Source organism: Mus caroli, unplaced genomic scaffold (genome assembly GCF_978045245.1).
Source record: "Mus caroli unplaced genomic scaffold, Mus_caroli_1 scaffold_7, whole genome shotgun sequence".
In the NCBI taxonomy this organism is placed as follows: domain Eukaryota; kingdom Metazoa; phylum Chordata; class Mammalia; order Rodentia; family Muridae; genus Mus; species Mus caroli.
In genome coordinates, this window is record NW_028227262.1 from 16,348,189 (window position 1) to 16,369,227 (window position 21,039).

Sequence of the window (21,039 nt, forward strand, 5' to 3'; positions counted from 1 at the left end):
CTATACATCAGAACAAACAAGACCAAAACTATCAGACCTACCCACAAAGGGTCAATGGGAGAAAAAAGCATAACTCATGAACCTTAACTTGTCCCAAAGCCGGGAACCTTATCGTCTCAATCCTTTCTTTCCTTCTCTTCTCTCTTTCCCTTCTCTCCTTCCTTCCTTTCCTTTCCTTTCCTTTCCTTTCCTTTCCTTTCCTTTCCTTTCCTTTCCTTTCCTTTCCTTTCCTTTCCTTTCCCTTTTCCTTTCCTTCACTATTTCCTTTTCTTTATCACTGATTCATTTTATTTTTCCTCCCTTTTCTTTTCCTTTTTCTTAAACCCGAGGATCAATTTTGGGAGACTTACGGGTACCACCATTCCTCAGCTGAAGAGTTCTGAATCCAAGCAGTCGGATCCTTCTCAGCAGTCTGTTTTATAGGAACACTTTATTAACCACTCCTTCCCCGCAATGCAGTTCTGAATCCTCCCTGTAGCAGGGGGTCTTCGCTTGTGCCTGATGATCTTTTCCTGGGTTTTTGGCACCACTTCTTGTGTGCGCCCTGGCTCACCAGCAAGAATGACACTGCAACAGGATCCTTCTGCACAGGTTTATTGGGAGAGCTTGATTGCAGAGGCGAAGAGACCCCAAGCCCAGAACTGGTGCTGCTTATATAGGCCTAGGAGAGGCGTGTTCACACCCAGATTGGTTGTGCTTGGGTTATGCTTATGACCTCATTTGCATGCCTACATCTGATTGGTTAACTTGTCTCTCATCTGATTGGTTAACTTGTCTCTCATCTGATTGGTTAACTTGTCTCTCATCTGATTGGTTAATTTTAGTTAATTCTCAAAACCTCATCTTGGCAAAAGAACATTACTGCCTACATATGTGTGGTGGCCAGCAGTAGCCAACTGCCACTCTGCAACGGCACATGTGGCTTCCGACAGGTATTGTTGTTCTTCATATGGGATTGCCATCTCCTTCAGCTTCTTCAATCTTTCTCCTAATCCTTCCAAAGGGGTTCCTCTGATCAGTCCAATAGTTATCTCTAAGTAGCTTCATCTATGTCTGTTATAGCTGGTGGGTTGGCTAAGGTCATTTTCCATGAAGTCCTGAAAGCCTTTTACATCCCAGGTCTCTGGAAATTTTTCAGGGTTCTGCCTGCTCCCCACTCCCCCCAGCTGCATATTTCATTCTGCTCATCTCAGTTTCTGTCCTGTCACTGCACCCCCATACCTGATCCTGACCCCATTCCCTCTCTTTTCTCCTACACACATCTCTCCCTCCCTCTGCCTCCTGTGATTATTTTGTTCCCCCTTCTAAGTGGGAATGACACATCTTCAGTTGGACCTTCCTTCTTAAACTTCATATAGTCTGTGAGTTGTATCAAGGGTATTCTGTATTTTTGGGTTAATATCCACTTATCCCTAAGTACATATTATACAAGCCTCTTTGAGTCTGAGTTACCACGCTCAAAATGATATCTTCTATTGCCATCCATTTGTCTGTAATTTCATGATGTCCTTCTTTATAAACTTGAATAGTGTTCTATTATGTAAATGAAGTACATATTCTGTATTCATTCTTCCATTGAGAGACATCTTCAGTTGGAAGTTGTTTATAGCTTCTGGTTATTATGAATGAGACTGCTATGAACCTAGTGGGACATTTAGCATTGTGGAATGGTGGAGAATATTTTGGGTACATGGCCATGAGTTGTATAGCTGGTTCTTCAGGGAGAACTATTTACAATTTTCTGAGGGAATGCCAGATTGAATTCCAGAGTGGTTATACCAATTTGCAAGCCCACTATTAAAGGAAAAATGTTCCTCTATCCCCAAAGCCTTGCCAGCATGTGCTGTCACTTCTGTTTTTGTTGTTAGCCATTTGGATTGGTATAAGGTGTAATTTAAGTTTAGTTTTATTTTGCTTTTTCATAATGACTAAGGATGTTTAACATTTCATTAAGTGCTTATCATTCACTTAGGATTCCTCAGTTGAAAATTAACCTTTTTGGCTTTGTACTGCAGTTTTTAAACTGGGTAGTTTAGGGGTTTTCTTTGTAGACTTCTTGAGTTCTTTATATATTTTGAACATTAGCTCTCTGTCAGAGGTAGGGTAGTAGAGATCTTTTCCCAGTTGTTGGGAGGCCAACCCACTCACAAAATGTTTCACCACAAATTTTTCCTCTCTAGAAGAAATGCAGGCATGGTGGATGGATCAGAGACTGAAGGAATGGCCAACCAATAGCCAGCTCAACTTGAAACTAATCCCATGGGCAAGCAATGGTTCCTAACACTATTTGAGATAATCTTTTATGTTTTCAGACAGAAGTATGTTGTCCTGTGAGGGACTCCCCCCAACAACTGACTCAGACAAATACAGACACAGTCAGTCAAACAGTGAATGGAGCTTAGAAACTCTTAAGGAAGAAGATGGGGAAGTATTGTGGACACTAAAGGGGATAGGAACTCCGTAGGAAGACTAATAGATTGAACCATCCTGAACTCTTGGGGCTATCAGAGTCTAACACACCAACTAAAGAACATACAGATGCTTGACATAGGCCTTCCTTCAACGTATATAATAGATCTGTAGCTTGGTCTTCAACTAGATAGGGATTTCACAAAAGCTGGTGTCTGTACATGGGATATGTTCTTATATTTGGCTATCTTGTCTGGCCTCAATGGGATAGGAACAACTAAATTTTGCATAGACTTGGAGTAACAGGGTAGAGGACACCCAGGGTGGGCTTTACCCACCAGAGGAAAAAGGGGATGAAGTATATGGAGAGGATTATTGGGGGAGGTGACCAGGAAGGGAACAGTGATGTATATAAAGTGAATAAGTAAAAAATTAAAGTAAATTAAAAAGAAAAGAGATGAATTACAGATCTCTAGCTAGGACTCTTTCTAATTTAAAAGTAAGTGGGAAGATAAAAATGTAAAGCATTTGCAAATCCTAAGTAATTCTCAAATTCCTGTTGTTCACCAGCATGGTTTATGTATGTATACTACCAGTTTGAAATTTCTGTCCAATCCATTGCAGTTAAAATAAGTGTATAATCCTTTCTAAATAAAGACATTGCTTAAAAGTCAATACTCAATTATCCAACTGTTTCATAAATACTAAATATATTATTTTAAGCTTCAATTTATTGGTATGAGTCTAAATCAGTTACAATTAGTTTACATCGCTTAATTGCTGAAGCTTTTTATTACTCTCTCTTTACTTAGAATTAATGCACTGAAAGAAAGCACAATCCTTCACTATTCACAGTGACAAACTTCCTACATTTTGCCTTCTGTTTATGTGGTCTGCTTATGTGGGAGAGTAAACTAGGGTAATGAGTATGGAAATAGCGGTCAGGAGTTCTGAAAAGCTAAAATAAAATTTCTCACATAACTCAGATTCACCACATATTGGTAAGTGCCAAAGGACTCAACATCCCACTCTTCAGATGCTTGTGCAATCGTCCCACATTAGATTGGAAGGGGAAACAAACAAAATGCCTTACATCTACTGAGTAAACTGAGAATGTGGTGCATAAAAACAATGGAATAATACTTGGCTCTAAAGAGACAATTGTTCTTTAACATCACCACAACACTAGATTTTGTTCCTGTAGATAAAGTGCATTGAAATCTCCCCCACTCTATCCTGCGGGGCTATAGTCCCAAAGAGAAAAAATGGATCAAGGTCACCCAGTTGATGCTTATAGACACCATTGTTTGTTTTGTTTTTATAAAGAGTATGGGCATGCATGTCTCAGCACAGAGTTGGAAGAAAGTCCAGAACCTCCTCCAAGATGCTTGTGGTCCTGCTCACAGCAGCCTTGCTGGACCTGAGCTCAGTTCAGACTACAGATGAAGGTACCATGGAATACAAGGTGGGATCTGGAGACATTCAAGGAAAAGAGGGGAGAAAACAGGGGAGAGAAAACTGACATGGGTGAGAAGAAACACAGGCCCATAGGATTTCTGTGATAAAGGTTGAATAGTTATGCCTTTAGCATGTAAATGGTTCCTTTTACTTAATCTTCGACCTGAACTCAAAAAAATTCTTGAAAAGCAGAATAAGACAGCCCATTTTTTGTGTTTAGGAATGTGCTCTGCACGATGTAAAGAAACATGAAAAAAGGACAGATTTGAGAGCATGTTCTCAACATCAGAGCAAATATTGGGAGCAGCCAGCTGTGCTGCAGTGTGTATCATAGAAAGATATAGATGAATACACCAGGATTAATTCAAATTATAGATATATAGAATATATTTAATGCTCTAGACACTTACATACAATTTTCAGAGCCAACTCTATATATTTTCCAGAAGCATCTCTGATACTAACTGTTGACCTTAGTTGTGCTTTGAAGTTTGACTCTGGAAGCCACTGGGGGTGGGGGGTGTGGTAGGAGCTCTGTAAGTTGTGAAGGATTGTAGTCTGAAGTTTATCTTTATTCTATTCTTTACTTCAATGTGTCAACAATACTGTGACATCTGGTGTTCAACAACAACCAGATAAGAACCAGTCTATCATCCTTGCATGCTGGTTAACTGTTGTTATTTCAGTGTGTTGTCACATCCTATATTTGTCTTATAGATGACTAAATATTACCTTCTCTATGCTGAACCTGAGGTAGCCTGAGACATCTCCCACCTCAGTGGTGCTGACTATAGGGGTAGAAGGAGAATATCATTTTTATGAGTCCCCTGGCCAGTCAGGATATTTAGACATACAAGAATGGTTATTGGCCTTTCCCAAAACCTGGTAGAAACCAGGGGCATGGGGGTGGCGAACCAAGTTCCCCCAATGGTGGTGGGACTCAAGACTGATGCCACTCTGATTGGGGTGAGCCAGTATCTGATGAGTCGAGGGGCACGAGAAGAAATCAGACCCCATATTCAAAGACTTTTGCAACTGGGCATCTTGGTCGCATGCCAGTCCCCATGGAACACCCCCCTCCTCCTTGTCAAGAAACCAGGAACGAATGATTTTAGACCAGTACAGGACCTACAAGAAGTTAATAAAATGGTTCAAGGTATTCATTCTACTGTACCCAATCCTTCCAACCTGCTCAGCTCACTTCCACCAGAAAGAAAATGGTATACTGTCTTAGACCTTAAAGATGCTCATTTCTGTTTAAAGTTACATCCCTCCAGCCAGACCATATTTGCCTTTGAGTGGCGAGACCCAGATTCAGGAATTACTGGACAACTAACGTGGACCAGACTGCCACTAGGACTTAAGAACTCCTCTACCATTTTTGATGAAGCATTACATTGTGATCTGGCATCCTTCAGGACTGAAAACCCACAGGTAACTCTGTTACAGTATGTTGATGATTTATTGTTGGTGGGCACCACCAAATAAGAATGTCAACAAGGAACAGAAAACTTTTGGCAGAGCTGGGTGAGTTGGGGTATCAGGCGTCAGCTAAGAAAGCCCAGTTGTGTCAGACAGAAGTCATGTATTTAGGATACACCTTGAGAGGTGGAAAACGATGGTTAAAAGAGGCTAGAAAAAAGACTGTGACTCTGATCCCTACTCTGACCACCCACTGCCAAGTGAGAGAATTTTTAGGAACTGCTGGGTTTTGTAGGCTGTGAATACCAGGGTTTGCCGTTCTGGCGGCTCCACTCTACCCCCCTAACCAAAGAGGGAAGAGAATTTAAGTGGACTGATCAACAACAGGAGGCATTTGACAAAATTAAGCAGGCTCTTCAGAGAGCTTCTGCCCTGGCCTTACCAAATATGACTAAACCTTTCACCTTGTATGTTGACAAGCAGACCAGAGTGGTCAGAGGAGTTCTAACTCAGACTCTAGGCCCCTGGAAATGTCCTGTAGCCTATCTATCAAAGAAACTGGATACAGTGGCCAGTGGATGGCCTTGTTGTCTAAAGCCTATCGACACTGTAACCCTGCTGGTCAAAGATGCTGATAAATTGACTCTTGGGCAACAGGTTACCATCGTTGCTCCTCATGCCCTGGAAAGTATTATTAGACAGCCCCCTGACTGGTGGTTGACCAATGCCATCTCTCACTGAATCAGGTGGGGTCTTCATCCCTGATGCTGTTATGTCTAAACCTTTTTTTGCTCAATTAAAGGTGCTAGATATTGTGAAAAAAGAGGTCTGGGAACTATTGCAAGAAGCATACAAGTCCAGAGACCTGATGATACCCCACCAGGTCCAGGTTGGAGACGTGGTCCTTGTCCTGCGACACCATGGGGCAATCCTTGAGCCAAGGTGGAAAGGGCCCTACCTAGTGCTTTTGACCACTCCAACTGCTGTAAAAGTTGAAGGAATCTCAGCTTGGATCCATGCTTCTTACCTTAAGAAGGTACCTCACCCCAAGATGAGTAGGACCTTGAGACTACTGATGATCCTCTTAAGCTGCCGCAGACAGAGCAAGACTGATGGGCAAGACCAACTGTAATCCCCATGGTCCCCAAAAACTAATGTGGCATGTTCTATCACAAATGGGATAAGCAATCTGGTCCACTTCCGGAGTCCCCGCCCCTTGCACATGGTGACCTACTCTCACTCCTGATTTTTTTTTTTCAATTGGTAGCTGGCCTCGATTCTTGGGATATTCCTAATGCTGGTGCCAAAGATCTCCCTCTCCCTGCAGGTTGGAGATCCTCTCCTGGAGGTGCATTTGGGTGCGGAGACCCTGAATATAGATGCTGATGGGAAAACTAGTCTTCTATGTCTGCCCCCAAGACGATCAGGACTGGACTGATCGATGTGGAGGCCTAGATAGCTTGTTTTGTTCAGCATGGGGTTGTGAGACTACGGGAGAAGTATACTGGAAGCCCAGTTCCTCCTGGGATTGGATCACAGTTCGTAAAAATTACACCTCCCCAAGAGTGTTCCAGAAATTATCCTGAGACCTGTGGCATGACCCCAACTTGTATCCCACTAGATATCACTATCACTATCAGAGGAAAATCTGAGAACCCCTACACATGGTTACATGGGAGAACATGGGGGCTCAGATGGTACTTCCCAAATAGGATGACCAAACAAGACCTTGGGGCCACTTTCAAAGTTCAACTTAAAATCGAGGACCTCCCAGCCCACCCCATGGGACCCAACAAGGTCTTGGATGAACAAAGTCCTCCAGCTCCTCTACCCCCACCAAGATCACCTCTTTCCCCCATTTTTACCATTCCTACTAAGGACAGTTTGACTCCTCTGGAGGCCCCTATTTCCACTGCTTTTACCCAAACGGGGCAGAGGTTGTTAAATTTGGTCCAAGAAGCCTTTAGTGTAATTAACAAGACTAACCAGGACTTGACTGAGTCCTGCTGGCTATTCCTGGCATCAGGACCTCCTTATTATTAAGGAACTGCAGTTTTAGGAAAATTTAATGATACTACTACCCATGAGGCCTGCATGTGGGGGCAACCCCATAAAGTCTCCTTAACCCAGGTTTCTGGCCTTGGAACCTGTATTGGGACCACACCCCAAGATCATCAACACCTCTGAAATGAGACTCTAAAGATCTCTAAGACATCAGACACCAGATACTTATTTCCTGGGTTAGACAAGTGGTGGGCCTACAACACAGGATTAACTCCTTGTGTGTCTACTGCTGTTTTTGATAATTCCAATGATTAATGTGTGCTTGTTCAGTTGGTCCAAAGAGTACTCTATCATTCTACCAACACCCTTGAAGACATTTATGACAAGCATGTTACCTGATTCCGCAGAGAACCAGTGACCCTGACTCTGGCATTCATCTTAGGAATAGGAGTGGCCACCGGAGTAGGCATGGGTAGGACTGCTTTAATCCGGATGCCTCATTATTTTGAGGAACTTAGATCTTCTATGTCTCAAGATTTTCGAGCTCTAGAACAGGCTTTATCAGAGCTAGAAGAGTTGATCGCCTTGATGTCTGAAGTAGTATTACAAAATAGGAGAGATTTAGATCTGTTATTTTTAAAAGAAGGAGGATTGTGTGATGCTTTAAAAGAGGAGTGTTGTTTCTATGTAGATCACTCAGGAACAATCAGAGATTCCACGGCTAAGTTGAGAGAAAGACTAGATAAAAGGAAGAAAGAAAGAGATGCCAGTCAATGATGGTTTGAAAGTTGGTTTAGCAAGAATCCATGGCTGACCACTTTAATCTCTACTCTGAGATGATATCTCAATTATGATCTAAGAATCCCAAAAGCAAGGGCACCCACATTTGTAAAAAAAAAAAAAAAAAAAAAAAAAAAAAAAAAAAAAAAAAAAAAAAAAAAAACATTGCTAAAGCTTAAATAACACATTGAGCCACACAAATTCAAGTGGAAAACTTCAATGCCCCATTCTTATTAATTCACATGCTATCCAGAGCCACACTAAATAGAGCAGTAATTAAATTCTGTAATTAGACAGAGATATTATATAAGTAAAATGGACCTTAGAGATATCTTCAAAGTGCTTCACCCAAACACAAAATCATATATCTTCTTTTCAACACCTCATAGATCCTTCTCCAAAATTGACCAGATCATTGATCACAAAGCAGCCTTTTCATATACAGGGAAATTGAAATAATGCCTTGTATCTTATAAAACCACCATGGATTAAAGTTGAACTTCAATGACAGCAGAAACATCAGAAAGCCTACACATTATTTGAAATTGAACAACTCTCTATGCAATGATATCTGAGTCAGGGAAGAAGGAAAGAGAGAAAGAAAGAGAGAAAGAAAAAAAGAAAGAAAGAAAGAAAGAAAGAAAGAAAGAAAGAAAGAAAGAAAGAAAGAAAGAAAGAGAGAAAGGTAGGAAGAAAGAAAGAAAGAAAGAAAGAAAGAAAGAAAGAAAGAAAGAAAGAAGGGAGGGAGGGAGGGAGGAAGGAAGGAAGGAAAGAAAGAAAGAAAGAAAAAGAGAGAGAGAAAGAAAGGTAGGAAGAAAGAAAGGAAGGAAGAAAGAAAGAAAGGAAAGAAGGAAAGAAAGAAAGAAAGAAAGAAAGAAAGAAAGAAAGAAAGAAAGAAAGAAAGAAAGAAAGAAAGAAAGAAAGTGGAGTAGGGCCACAAGCCTCTTCAAAAGCACCGGGGTAGCTAGGGCGCAGGGTCGGCTGACACTCGCCAGCTACCCACAACACCCGCCACAGGATTTTGAGACTTCAGGTGAGTGGAACACAGAGTCTGCTCCAATCTTTAAACAGTGACAACGATAACAACTAACCCCAGAGATTACCAGATGGCAAAAGGTAAACGTAATAATCTTACTAACAGAAACCAAGACCACTCACCATCATCAGAACCCAGCACTCCCACTTCGCCCAGTCGAGGGCACCCCAACACACCGGAAAAGCTAGACACGGATCTAAAAGCATATCTCATGATGATGGTAGAGGACATCAAGAAGGGCTTTAATAACACACTTAAGAAATACAAAGGAACACTGGTAAACAGGTAGGAGACATTAAAGAGGAAGCACAAAAACCCTTAAAGAATTGCAGGAGAACACTGCTAAAGAGTTACAAATCCTTAAAGAAAAACAGGATAACACAATCAAACAGGTAGAAGTCCTCAAAGAAAAACAGGAAAACACATCCAAACAGATGATGGAAATGAACAAAACCATACTAGACCTAAAAAGGGAAGTAGACACAATAAAGAAAACCCAAAATGAGGCAACACTGGAGATAGAAACCCTAGGAAAGAAATCTGGAACCATAGATACGAGCATCAGCAACAGAATACAAGAGATGGAAGAGAGAATCTCAGGTGCAGAAGATTCCATAGAGAACATCGGCACAACAATCAAGGAAAAATGTAAAACGCAAAAAGATCCTAACTCAAAACATCCAAGAAATACAGGACACAATGAGAAGATCAAACCTACGGATAATAGGAGTGGATGAGAATGAAGATTTTCAACTCAAAGGACCAGCAAACATCTTCAACAAAATTATAGAAGAAAACTTCCCAAATCTAAAGAAAGAGATGCCCATGAACATACAAGAAGCCTGTAGAACTCCAAATAGGCTGGACCAGAAAAGAAATACCTCCCGACACATAATAATCAAAACAACAAATGCTCTAAATAAAGATAGAATACTAAAAGCAGTAAGAGAAAAAGGCCAAGTAACATATAAAGGCAAGCCTATCAGAATTACACCAGATTTTTCACCAGAGATTATGAAAGCCAGAAGATCCTGGACAGATGTTATACAGACACTAAAAGAACACAAATTCCAGCCCAGGCTACTATATCCAGCCAAACTCTCAATTAACATAGATGGAGAAACCAAAGTATTCCACGACAAAACCAAATTCACACATTATCTCTCCACTAATCCAGCCCTTCAAAGGAAAATAACAGGAAAAAACCAATACAAGGACAGGAACCACGCCCTAGAAACAACAAGAAGCTAATCCCTCAACAAACCTAAAAGAAGACAGCCACAAGAACAGAATGCCAACTTTAACAACAAAAATAACAGGAAACAACAATTACTTTTCCTTAATATCTCTTAATATCAATGGACTCAACTCCCCGACAAAAAGACATAGACTAACAAACTGGCTACACAAACAAGACCCAACATTTTGCTGCTTACAGGAAACTCATCTCAGAGAAAAAGATAGACACTACCTCAGAATGAAAGGCTGGAAAACAATTTTCCAAGCAAATGGTATGACGAAACAAGCTGGAGTAGCCATTCTAATATCTGATAAGATTGACTTCCAACCCAAAGTCATCAAAAAAGCACTTCATACTCATCAAAGGTAAAATCCTCCAAGAGGAACTATCAATCCTGAATATCTATGCTCCAAATACAAAGGCAGCCTCATTCATTAAAGAAACTTTAGTAAATCTCAAAGCACACATTGCACCTCATACAATAATAGTGGGAGACTTCAACACACCACTTTCACCAATGGACAGATCCTGGAAACAGAAACTAAACAGGGACACAGTGAAACTAACAGAAGTTATGCATCAAATGGATCTGACAGATATCTACAGAACATTCTATCCTAAAACAAAAGGATATACCTTCTTCTCAGCACCTCAAGGTACCTTCTCCAAAATTGACCACATAATTGGTCACAAAACAGGCCTCAACAGATACAATAATATTGAAATTGTACCATGCATCCTATCAGATCACCATGGACTAAGGCTGATCTTCAATAACAAAATAAATAATAGAAAGCCAACCTTCACGTGGAAACTGAACAACACTCTTCTCAATGATACCTTGGTCAAGGAAGGAATAAAGAAAGAAATTAAGGACTTTTTAGAGTTCAATGAAAATGAAGCCACAACATACCCAAACTTATGGGACGCAATGAAAGCATTTCTAAGGGGAAAACTCATAGCTCTGAGTGCCTCCAAAAAGAAACTAGAGAGAGCACACATTAGCAACTTGACAACACACCTAGAAGCACTAGAACAAAAGGAAGCAGACTCACCCAAGAGGAGTAGACGGCAGGAAATAATCAAACTCAGGGGCGAAATCAACCAAGTGGAAACAAGAAGAACTATTCAAAGTATCAACCAATCAAAGAGCTGGTTCTTTGAGAAAATCAACAAGATAGATAAACCCTTAGCCAGACTCACTAGAGGGCACAGGGAAAGCATCCTAATTAACAAAATCAGAAATGAGAAAGGAGACATAACAACAGATCCTGAAGACATCCAAAACACCATCAGATCCTTCTACCAAAGGCTATACTCAACAAAACTGGAGAACCTGGATGAAATGGAGAAGTTCCTAGACAGATACCAGGTACCAAAGTTGAATCAAGATCAGGTTAATGATCTAAACAGCCCTATATCCCCCAAAGAAATAGAAGCAGTCATTAATAGTCTCCCAACCAAAAAAAGCCCAGGACCAGATGGGTTTAGTGCAGAGTTCTATCAAACCTTCAAAGAAGAACTAATCCCAGTTCTTCACAAACTATTCCACAAAATAGAAACAGAAGGTACTCTACCCAAGTCATTCTATGAAGCCACAATTACTCTGATACCTAAACCACAAAAAGACCCAACAAAGATAGAAAACTTCAGACCAATATTACTTATGAATATTGATGCAAAAATCCTCAATAAAGTTCTTGCTAACCGAATCCAAGAACACATCAAAACAATCATCCATCCTGACCAAGTAGGTTTCATCCCAGGGATGCAGGGATGGTTCAATATACCGAAATCCATCAACGTAATCCAGTATATAAACAAACTCAAACACAAAAACCACATGGTCATCTCGTTAGATGCGGAAAAAGCATTTGACAAGATCCAACACCCATTCATGATAAAAGTCTTGGAAAGATCAGGAATTCAAGGCCCATACCTAAACATGATAAAAGCAATCTACAGCAAACCAGTAGCCAACATCAAAGTAAATGGTGAGAAGCTGGAAGCAATCCCTCTAAAATCAGGGACTAGACAAGGCTGTCCACTTTCTTCATACCTATTCAACATTGTACTTGAAGTCCTAGCCAGAGCAATTCGACCTCAAAAGGAGATCAAAGGGATACAAATTGGAAAAGATGAAGTCAAAATATCACTTTTTGCAAATGACATGATAGTATATATAAGTGACCCTAAAAATTCCACCAGAGAACCCTTAACCTGATAAACAGCTTCGGTGAAGTAGCTGGATATAAAATTAACTCAAACAAATCAATGGCCTTTCTCTACACAAAGAATAAACAGGCCGAGAAAGAAATTAGGGAAACAACACCCTTCTCAATAGTCACAAATAATATAAAATATCTTGGCGTGACTCTAACTAAGCAAGTGAAAGATTTGTATAATAAAAACTTCAAGTCTCTGAAGAAAGAAATTATAGAAGATCTCAGAAGATGGAAAGATCTCCCATGCTCATGGATTGGCAGGATCAACATTGTAAAAATGGCTATCTTGCCAAAAGCAATCTACAGATTCAATGCAATCCCCATCAAAATTCCAACTCAATTCTTCAACGAATTAGAAAGTGCAATCTGCAAATTCATCTGGAATAACAAAAAACCTAGGATAGCAAAAACTCTTCTCAAGGATAAAAGAACCTCTGGTGGAATCACCATGCCAGACCTAAAGCTTTACTACAGAGCAATTGTGATAAAAACTGCATGGTACTGGTATAGTGACAGACAAATAGACCAATGGAATAGAATTGAAGACCCAGAAATGAACCCACACACCTACGGTCAGTTGATCTTCGACAAGGGAGCTAAAAACATCCAGTGGAAGAAAGACAGCATTTTCAACAAATGGTGCTGGCACAACTGGTTGTTAACATGTAGAAGAATGTGAATCGATCCATTCCTATCTCCTTGTACTGAGGTCAAGTCTAAGTGGATCAAGGAACTTCACATAAAACCAGAGACACTGAAACTTATAGAGGAGAAAGTGGGGAAAAGCCTTGAAGATTTGGGCACAGGGGAAAAATTCTTGAATAGAACAGCAATGGCTTGTGCTGTAAGATCGAGAATTGACAAGTGGGACCTCATGAAACTGCAAAGCTTCTGCAAGGCAAAAGACACCATCAATAAGACAAAAAAACCACCAACAGATTGGGAAAGGATCTTTACCTATCCTAAATCAGATAAGGGACTAATATCCAATATACATAAAGAACTCAAGAAGGTGGACTCCAGAAAGTCAAATAACCCCATTAAAAAATGGGGCTCAGAACTGAACAAAGAATTCTCACCTGAGGAATACCGAATGGCAGAGAAGCACCTGAAAAAATGTTCAACATCCTTAATCATCAGGGAAATGCAAATGAAAACAACCCTGAGATTCCACCTCACACCAGTCAGAATGGATAAGATCAAAAACTCAGGTGACAGCAGATGCTGGCGAGGATGTGGAGAAAGAGGAACACTCCTCCATTGTTGGTGGGATTGCAAGCTTGTACAACCACTCTGGAAATCAGTCTGGCGGTTCCTCAGAAAATTGGACATAGTACTACCGGAGGATCCAGCAATACCTCTCCTGGGCATATATCCAGAATATGGCCCAACCGGTAAGAAGGACACATGCTCCACTATGTTCATAGCAGCCCTATTTATAATAGCCAGAAGCTGGAAAGAACCCAGATGTCCCTCAACAGAGGAATGGATACAGAAATTATGGTACATTTACACAATGGAGTACTACTCAGCTATTAAAAAGAATGAATTTATGAAATTCATAGCCAAATGGATGGACCTGGAGGGCATCATCTTGAGTGAGGTAACACAATCACAAAGGAACTCACACAATATGTATTCACTGATAAGTGGATATTAGCCCAAAACTTAGGATACCCAGGATATAAGATACAATTTGCTAAACGCATGAAACTCAAGAAGAATGAAGACCAAAATGTGGACACTGTGCCCCTTCTTAGAATTGGGAACAAAACACCCATGGAAGGAATTACAGAGACAAAGTTCGTAGCTGTGATGAAAGGATGGACCATTTAGAGACTGCCGTATCCAGGGATCCATCCCATAATCAGCTTCTAAACGCGGACACCATTGCATACACTAGCAAGATTTTGCTGAAAGGACCCAAATATAGCTGTCACTTGTGAGACTATGCAAGGGCCTAGGAAACACAGGAGTGGATGCTCACAGTCAGCTATTGGATGTATCACAGGGCTCCCAATGTAGAAGCTAGAGAAAGTACCCAAGGAGCTAAAGGGATCTGCAACCCGATTGTTGGAACAACATGATGTACTAACCAGAACCCCGGAGCTCTTGTCTCTAGCTGCATATGTATCGAAAGATGACCTAGTCGGCCATCACTGGAAAGAGAGGCCCATTGGACTTGCAAACTTTATATGCCCCAATATAGGGGAATGCCAGGGCCAAAAGAATGGGAATGGGTGGGTAGGGAAGTGTGGGGTGCTATGGGGGACTTTTGGGATAGCATTGGAAATGTAATTGAGGAAAATGTGTAATAAAAATATTAAAAATTTAAAAGAAAGAAAGAAAGAAAGAAAGAAAGAAAGAAAGAAAGAAAGAAAGAAAGAAAGAAGGAAAGAAGGAAAGAAGGAAAGAAGTTAAAGACTTTCTAGAATTCAATGAAAATAAAGTCACAACATACCCAGATTCATGGGACACAATGAAAGCAGTGCTACTAAAAGGAAATCACGTAGCACTGTCTCCATCAAGGAATTAGAATGTTCTCATATCAACATTTTAAAAGTACGATTGAAATCTCTAGAAAAAATAGAAGCAGACATACCAAAGAGGAGTAGAAGGCAGGAAATATTCCAAATCAAGGCTTAAGTCTATCAGTTAGGAACAAAGAAAACAATACTAAGAATCAAAAAAGCCTAGAACTGGTGACTTGAGAAAATTGACCAGGTAAACAAATCCTTAGCCAAACTAACCAAAAGAAAACATACAGTACAGATATAAACAATTTCAGAAATGAAAAGGAAGATATATCAACAGACACTTAGGCAATTCAAATTACTTCTTACTTCAAAAGCCTGTGCACCACAAAATCAGAAAATTTTAATGAAATTGACAATTTTCTAAATAGATATCACTTGCCAAAATTAAATCACAATCAGGCAATTGACTTAAACAGCCCTATATCTCCTAAAGGAAAAGACACAGCCATTACAAGGCTCCCAATACTGGCCAACTTCAAAGAAAAAATGTGCAGAGAACGATGGGTTTAGTGCAAAATTCTACCAGACTTTCAAATAAGAACTAATACTAGTATTCCTCAAACTATTCTCCAAAATAGAAAGAGAAGGTGCCAGGGTCCAGCCTTGACAAAAGTAGGGGTTCATCAATGACTAGGAATACCTTCTAGGGAAATGGGACACACAATTGAGATACAATACTGACAGGCTGTTATTTTTTTTGCAGTGAGAGCCTCTGAACTTGGCAATCAGAGTACTCATCTAGACTAGTCTCAGCCCCAGTCTTTTATTGAACAAACAAGAAGGTTGGGTTACAACATTCATAGGTAGTGGGAAGGTAAATGCTTCTGTATTTTCCCGTACAAACATTTTCTTGTGACACAGAGTAGTACAGATTTAGAACAGAAAAAGGGAACTATACATTCTCAATCATAATAAGTTTTACAACATCAAAAAATTTTTATATCTCCCAACCACCAGTGTCCACTGAGGTAGGGGCAGCAGCATCTTTTAGACACATGTGAGACAATATAGATTCATAAATGTGCAAAGATGAGGTCATATTGCTGAACCTGCAGTATTTGAAAGTTTTGGATCCCATTTGTCTGTCTACAAAAGCATCATCACCTAACCTGTATGGAGAATTCTACGGGACTGCCACCATCGTCCCTGAACCAAAGGAATCCAGTGATAACTTTCTGGGAAATATATGTATGTTTTTCCATCCACAGTTTTCTGATAAAAATGTTCTGTTTTTATTATACAGAATTGAGACTAAGACTAGGGGAACAGCTGCAGATTTACTTATCGCTGCCTGTGGCTCTAGGTTATTTTATTTCCATCTCAAGTAAGTGACAGTAACATACATTTCTCTTGAATTCATGAACAGCCATCAATTTAATATTACTGGAAACATCTAGTTTCTGGATATCTAATGGGCTCCTACTAGGTCTTGTCAGGTCACCAAATACTGGAGTAATCAAGGAAGGAAGAAAGAGAAGGAATAGTAAATATATAAGGAAAATGATTAGTAGTAAGTAAAATTGCAGAAATGATATCACAAGTTGCTTGCACCAAAGAAGCAGGCCTGGGGACCTCTCAGTACTCACCCTGGGGCCTAGAAGAGGCCATAACATCATGCTCTGAAACATGATACCTCCAGGAGATTTTTATTCTTTGTCATCAGTGGTCACATGCATCTAGAGCTTAATGTAGGGTGTCTCTAACAAGAAGGAACACTATAAAACTCATTCTATGAAGACACCATCATCCTGATACCTAAACCACACAAATATCCAAAAAAGAAAGAGAACATCAGATTGATTTCTCTCATGAACACTGATACAGAAACACTCAATAAAATATTGGAAAACTGAATCCAGGAACACATAAAAACGTCATCCTCCATTATCAAGTAATCTTCATCAAAGGGATGCAAAGATGTTTCAATATACAAAAATCCATCAGTGTAATATATCATATGAGCAAACTATCATTAGATGCTGAAAAATCCTTTGTAAAACTCCAACAACCATTCATATTAAAAGTATAGAAATATCAGGGATGCCGAGCACATATCAAAATATATAATCATAGTAATATACAGAGAGCAAAAGTCAAATTCGAACTAAATGGTGGGGAACTTAAAGCAATTACACTTAAATCAAGTTACAAGAAATGACACCCCAGTCTCTCTCATCTATTCATATAGACTTGAAGTTCTACCAGAGCAGTAATACAAATAAAGGAGATCAAAAGGATATAAATTGGAAAAGAGGTCACAGTTCTGCAATTTTCAGATGATATGGTAGTATATATGAGCGACCTCAAACATTCTATTTCAAAACTTCAATAGCTGATAAACAGCTTCAGAGATGTTGCTGGAATCAAAAATTGACTCAAAGACATCTTTAGCCATCCGTTATACAAATGATAAATTTTCTGAGAAGGAAATGAGTGAAACATCATCCTGTACAATAGCCAGGGATAATATAAATTATTTGATGTAACTCTAACCAAGCTTGTGAAAGATCCTTATGAAAAGAACTTCAAGTCCCTGAAGAAAGATACTGAAGAAGATATCAGAAGACAGAAAGGACTCACATGATCATGGATAGGTAGGATTAATGTAGTTAAAATGGCCACTTTAACAAAAGCAATCTACAGAGTCAATGCAATCCCAGTCAAAATTCTGACACAATTTTTTATAAAACCTGAAAGAGTAGGGAGGGACCTACGCATGGGTTCCAAACAACTAGAGTGGAGACAATTCCAGACTTATATGAGTTATCTTCTCACTGAACTGCCTTATCTGGCCTCAGTAGGTAGGGAAGCACCTAGTCTCACAGAGACTTGAAGTGCCAGACTGGGGAGATACCCAGGAGGGCACTGCACCTACTCAGAGGAGAAGGAATGGCATCAAGGGGGGAGTATTGTGACAGGGAGGTAATGAGGTGGATATAAGGTAAATATGCAAATATATAAAAATTACTTTTCTCAGCAAAAACCAGTAAAGGAGGAAAAAAAAACTTCTGGTTAGATTTACTATTTGTATCTTAATATTTATATTTCTCTTCACCTAAATTTTCTTTCATTAATTTTTTCTTGTGTATTTTCTATTCATTACTATTTCTTGTTTTACAAATTTACAGAATCTCAGAAAATTGGGACTAGTTCTACCTCATGAGCCAGCTATACCACTCCTGGGTAAAACAAACAGATGCTTGACCATACCACAAGGACACTTGATCAACTGTGTAAATAGAAATTTCATTTATAATATCCAGAAATTAAAATAAACTAGATGTCCCTCAACTTAAAACGAATAAGGAAAATGTGGTGAATTTAAATTTTTTCTCAGGCTGGATCTGAACATTATACAGGCAGTAAAATTAATAAAGCCCTGTCTTCTCTCTTTAAAAATGTGCTAACACAAGGATACAGTAATTCCTTTTCTACTGTGTTAAATAACTTAGGTAAGAGGGATAAGTCAAATTTAATCAATATAAAGATATTGCCTCAGTATTTGTCAAATCATAGTGTAAAAATTTGCTAATTTTCAGCATGTGGACATGACATTAGCTTCATCCTTGTTTCAAATCTTAGCATTCAGAGAGTATAAGGTGATACATCTTTGATGGTCTAAGAAAACATTGTACAAGATTGCCAGTGTACTTGTGCTCCTGAGGTACATTGCTCCACAGATCCTTTAGGTGCAATTGCTCCTTATTTATTTATTTATTTATTTATTTATTTATTTATTCATGTATTTTTCTTTTTCCAATTTTTACTAGGTATTTTCTTCCTTTGAATTTCAAATGCTATCCCAAAAGTCTCCTATACCCTCCCCGCCCCCCTGCTCACCTACATACTCACTCCCACTTCTTGGCCCTGGTGTTCCCCTGTACTGGGGCATATAAAGTATGCAAAACCAAGGGGACTCTCTTACCAATGATGGCCAACTAGGCCATCTTCTGCTACAAATGCAGCTAGAGACACAGCTCTGGGGGGACTGGTTAGTTCATATTGTTGTTCCACCTATAGGTTTACAGACCCCTTCATCTCCTTGGGTACTTTCTCTAGCTCCTCCATTGGGGGCCCTGTGTTCCATCCAATAGATGACTGTGAGCATCCACTTTTGTGTTTGATGGGAATTGGCATAACCTCACAAGAGACAGCTCTATCAGGGTCCTTTCAGCAAAATTTTGCTGGCATATGTAATAGTGTCTGTGTTTGGTGGCTGATTATGGGATGGATTCCCCCAGGTGGGGCAGTCTCTGGATGGTCCATCTCTTCATCTCAGTTCCAAACTTTGTCCTGTAACTCCTTCCATGGGTGTTTTGTTCCCAATTCTAAGAAGGGGTGAAGTTTCCACACTTTGGTCTTCATTCTTCTTGAGTTTCATGTGTTTTGCAAATTGTATCTTGGGTATTCTATGTTTTTGGGCTAATATCCACTTATCAGTGAGTACATATTATGCAAATTTTTGTCATTGGGTTACCTCATCAGGTTTATATCCTCCAGATCCATCCATTTGCCTAGAAATTTCATAAATTCGTTGTTTTTAATAGCTGAGTTGTACTCCATTGTGTAAATGTATCACATTTTCTGTATCCATCCTTTGTTGAGGGACATCTGGGTTCTTTCCAGCTTCTGGCTCAATCGCTCCTTTTTTAAAATTTATTTTATTTATTTATTTTTCAACAATGATTATCCTTTGCATTGACTTCTTTTATAGAAGTATAGAAGCAATCTTTCTTTGGCATTATGTCCTCTGAATTCACCTTCATTGACTTCTCAACTCAATTATGTACAGTCTGCCCCACTCACACAGGGATGTGTAGATCCATTGTCTCTAAGTGATCAATTATAGATACCTATAACCTTGTTCAGGTTTTAAATATGTTCTTCTAAATTGGTGTATGCCAAGGTTGCCCAAAATCTACATCCCTAGGAGTACATTTGGCTGAATATCATAGTCATATATTATAGTAAGTTCCCATTTTTTTTGTCCTTGAAAGTTATTAATTTAATCCTTTGGCAATATCCTTAGAAATATTAGTATGTGTATGTGAGTAAATATTATACACAGTTGAGGTTTACGTGAAAGGTCTATGTAGACCCTTAAGATATTCATTTCAAAAACCACATTTCTTAGAAAACTTTATAGCAAAAAAAAAAAAGAAAAAAAGAAATAGAAACGAAAACTATAGCATCACAAAGTCTGTGGATCTTAGCATTATTTCCTTGGTTTTATTTTCCTGATTGCATACACAGGATTCAATTTCATGGTCTGTCATGATGTGTTTATGGCTTTTTCTCTAAATAAATATTTATTTTAATTTCAGTTGTTCAATCATTCAGGGCACATAGCACTAAAATATTTGGAACTATATCCTAGAACCTTTCATACCAGAACTAATGAGTGAATACTCTAAGATACGTATTCACATTCATCTTTTAAGAATTAGTTTAGTTCCGCTTTCTTCTCTGTACCTGACAAGAGTAAACCTGAGAAAATGGAAAAGGAATGAGGTGTAGGAGACACAGGAAGAAGAGGGTGTGGGCTCCCACCACTGTCAATTCTGGGGTACCAATAGCAGTTAAGGAACATTCAACATGTCTTTATTTTTCAATAACTTTTCTCCTTTCTTTTCTGTTTCAGAGAGTACCTGATAAAAATATGTCCTTCAAACATATAGGTCAATGAATCAGTGCTGATTGTCTATACTATTCCAATAAAATTTTCAGCATGCAATTTCTGAGTGTTGTCTGTGTTTCTTAGTAAAGGAGGGGAGAGAATTTCAGAGCTGTAGGTACAAGAAAACAACATGGAGCAAAACAGACTAGGAATACTTGCAAATATTTCCATCTTTTCCCCCCACAACACAGATAGCAAAGGAAAACACTTTATGCCCCTGTAAACAGATGATTCTTCCTTAGAGTCTGCAT

General features: G+C 39.3%; 1 protein-coding gene across 1 annotated transcript; it reads left to right on the top strand.

The window, feature by feature from the left end:
- The first annotated feature begins 889 nt into the window (after positions 1 to 889).
- Positions 890 to 20,797, top strand: LOC147003780 (uncharacterized). Its single transcript, XM_085840851.1, has 5 exons — positions 890 to 932; positions 3,736 to 3,874; positions 5,131 to 5,301; positions 18,240 to 18,344; positions 20,753 to 20,797. Exons 2-5 carry the CDS (start codon positions 3,749 to 3,751, stop codon positions 20,795 to 20,797), a joined length of 447 nt encoding a protein of 148 aa, XP_085696977.1. The 5' UTR covers positions 890 to 932; positions 3,736 to 3,748.
- Positions 20,798 to 21,039: the final 242 nt, after the last annotated feature.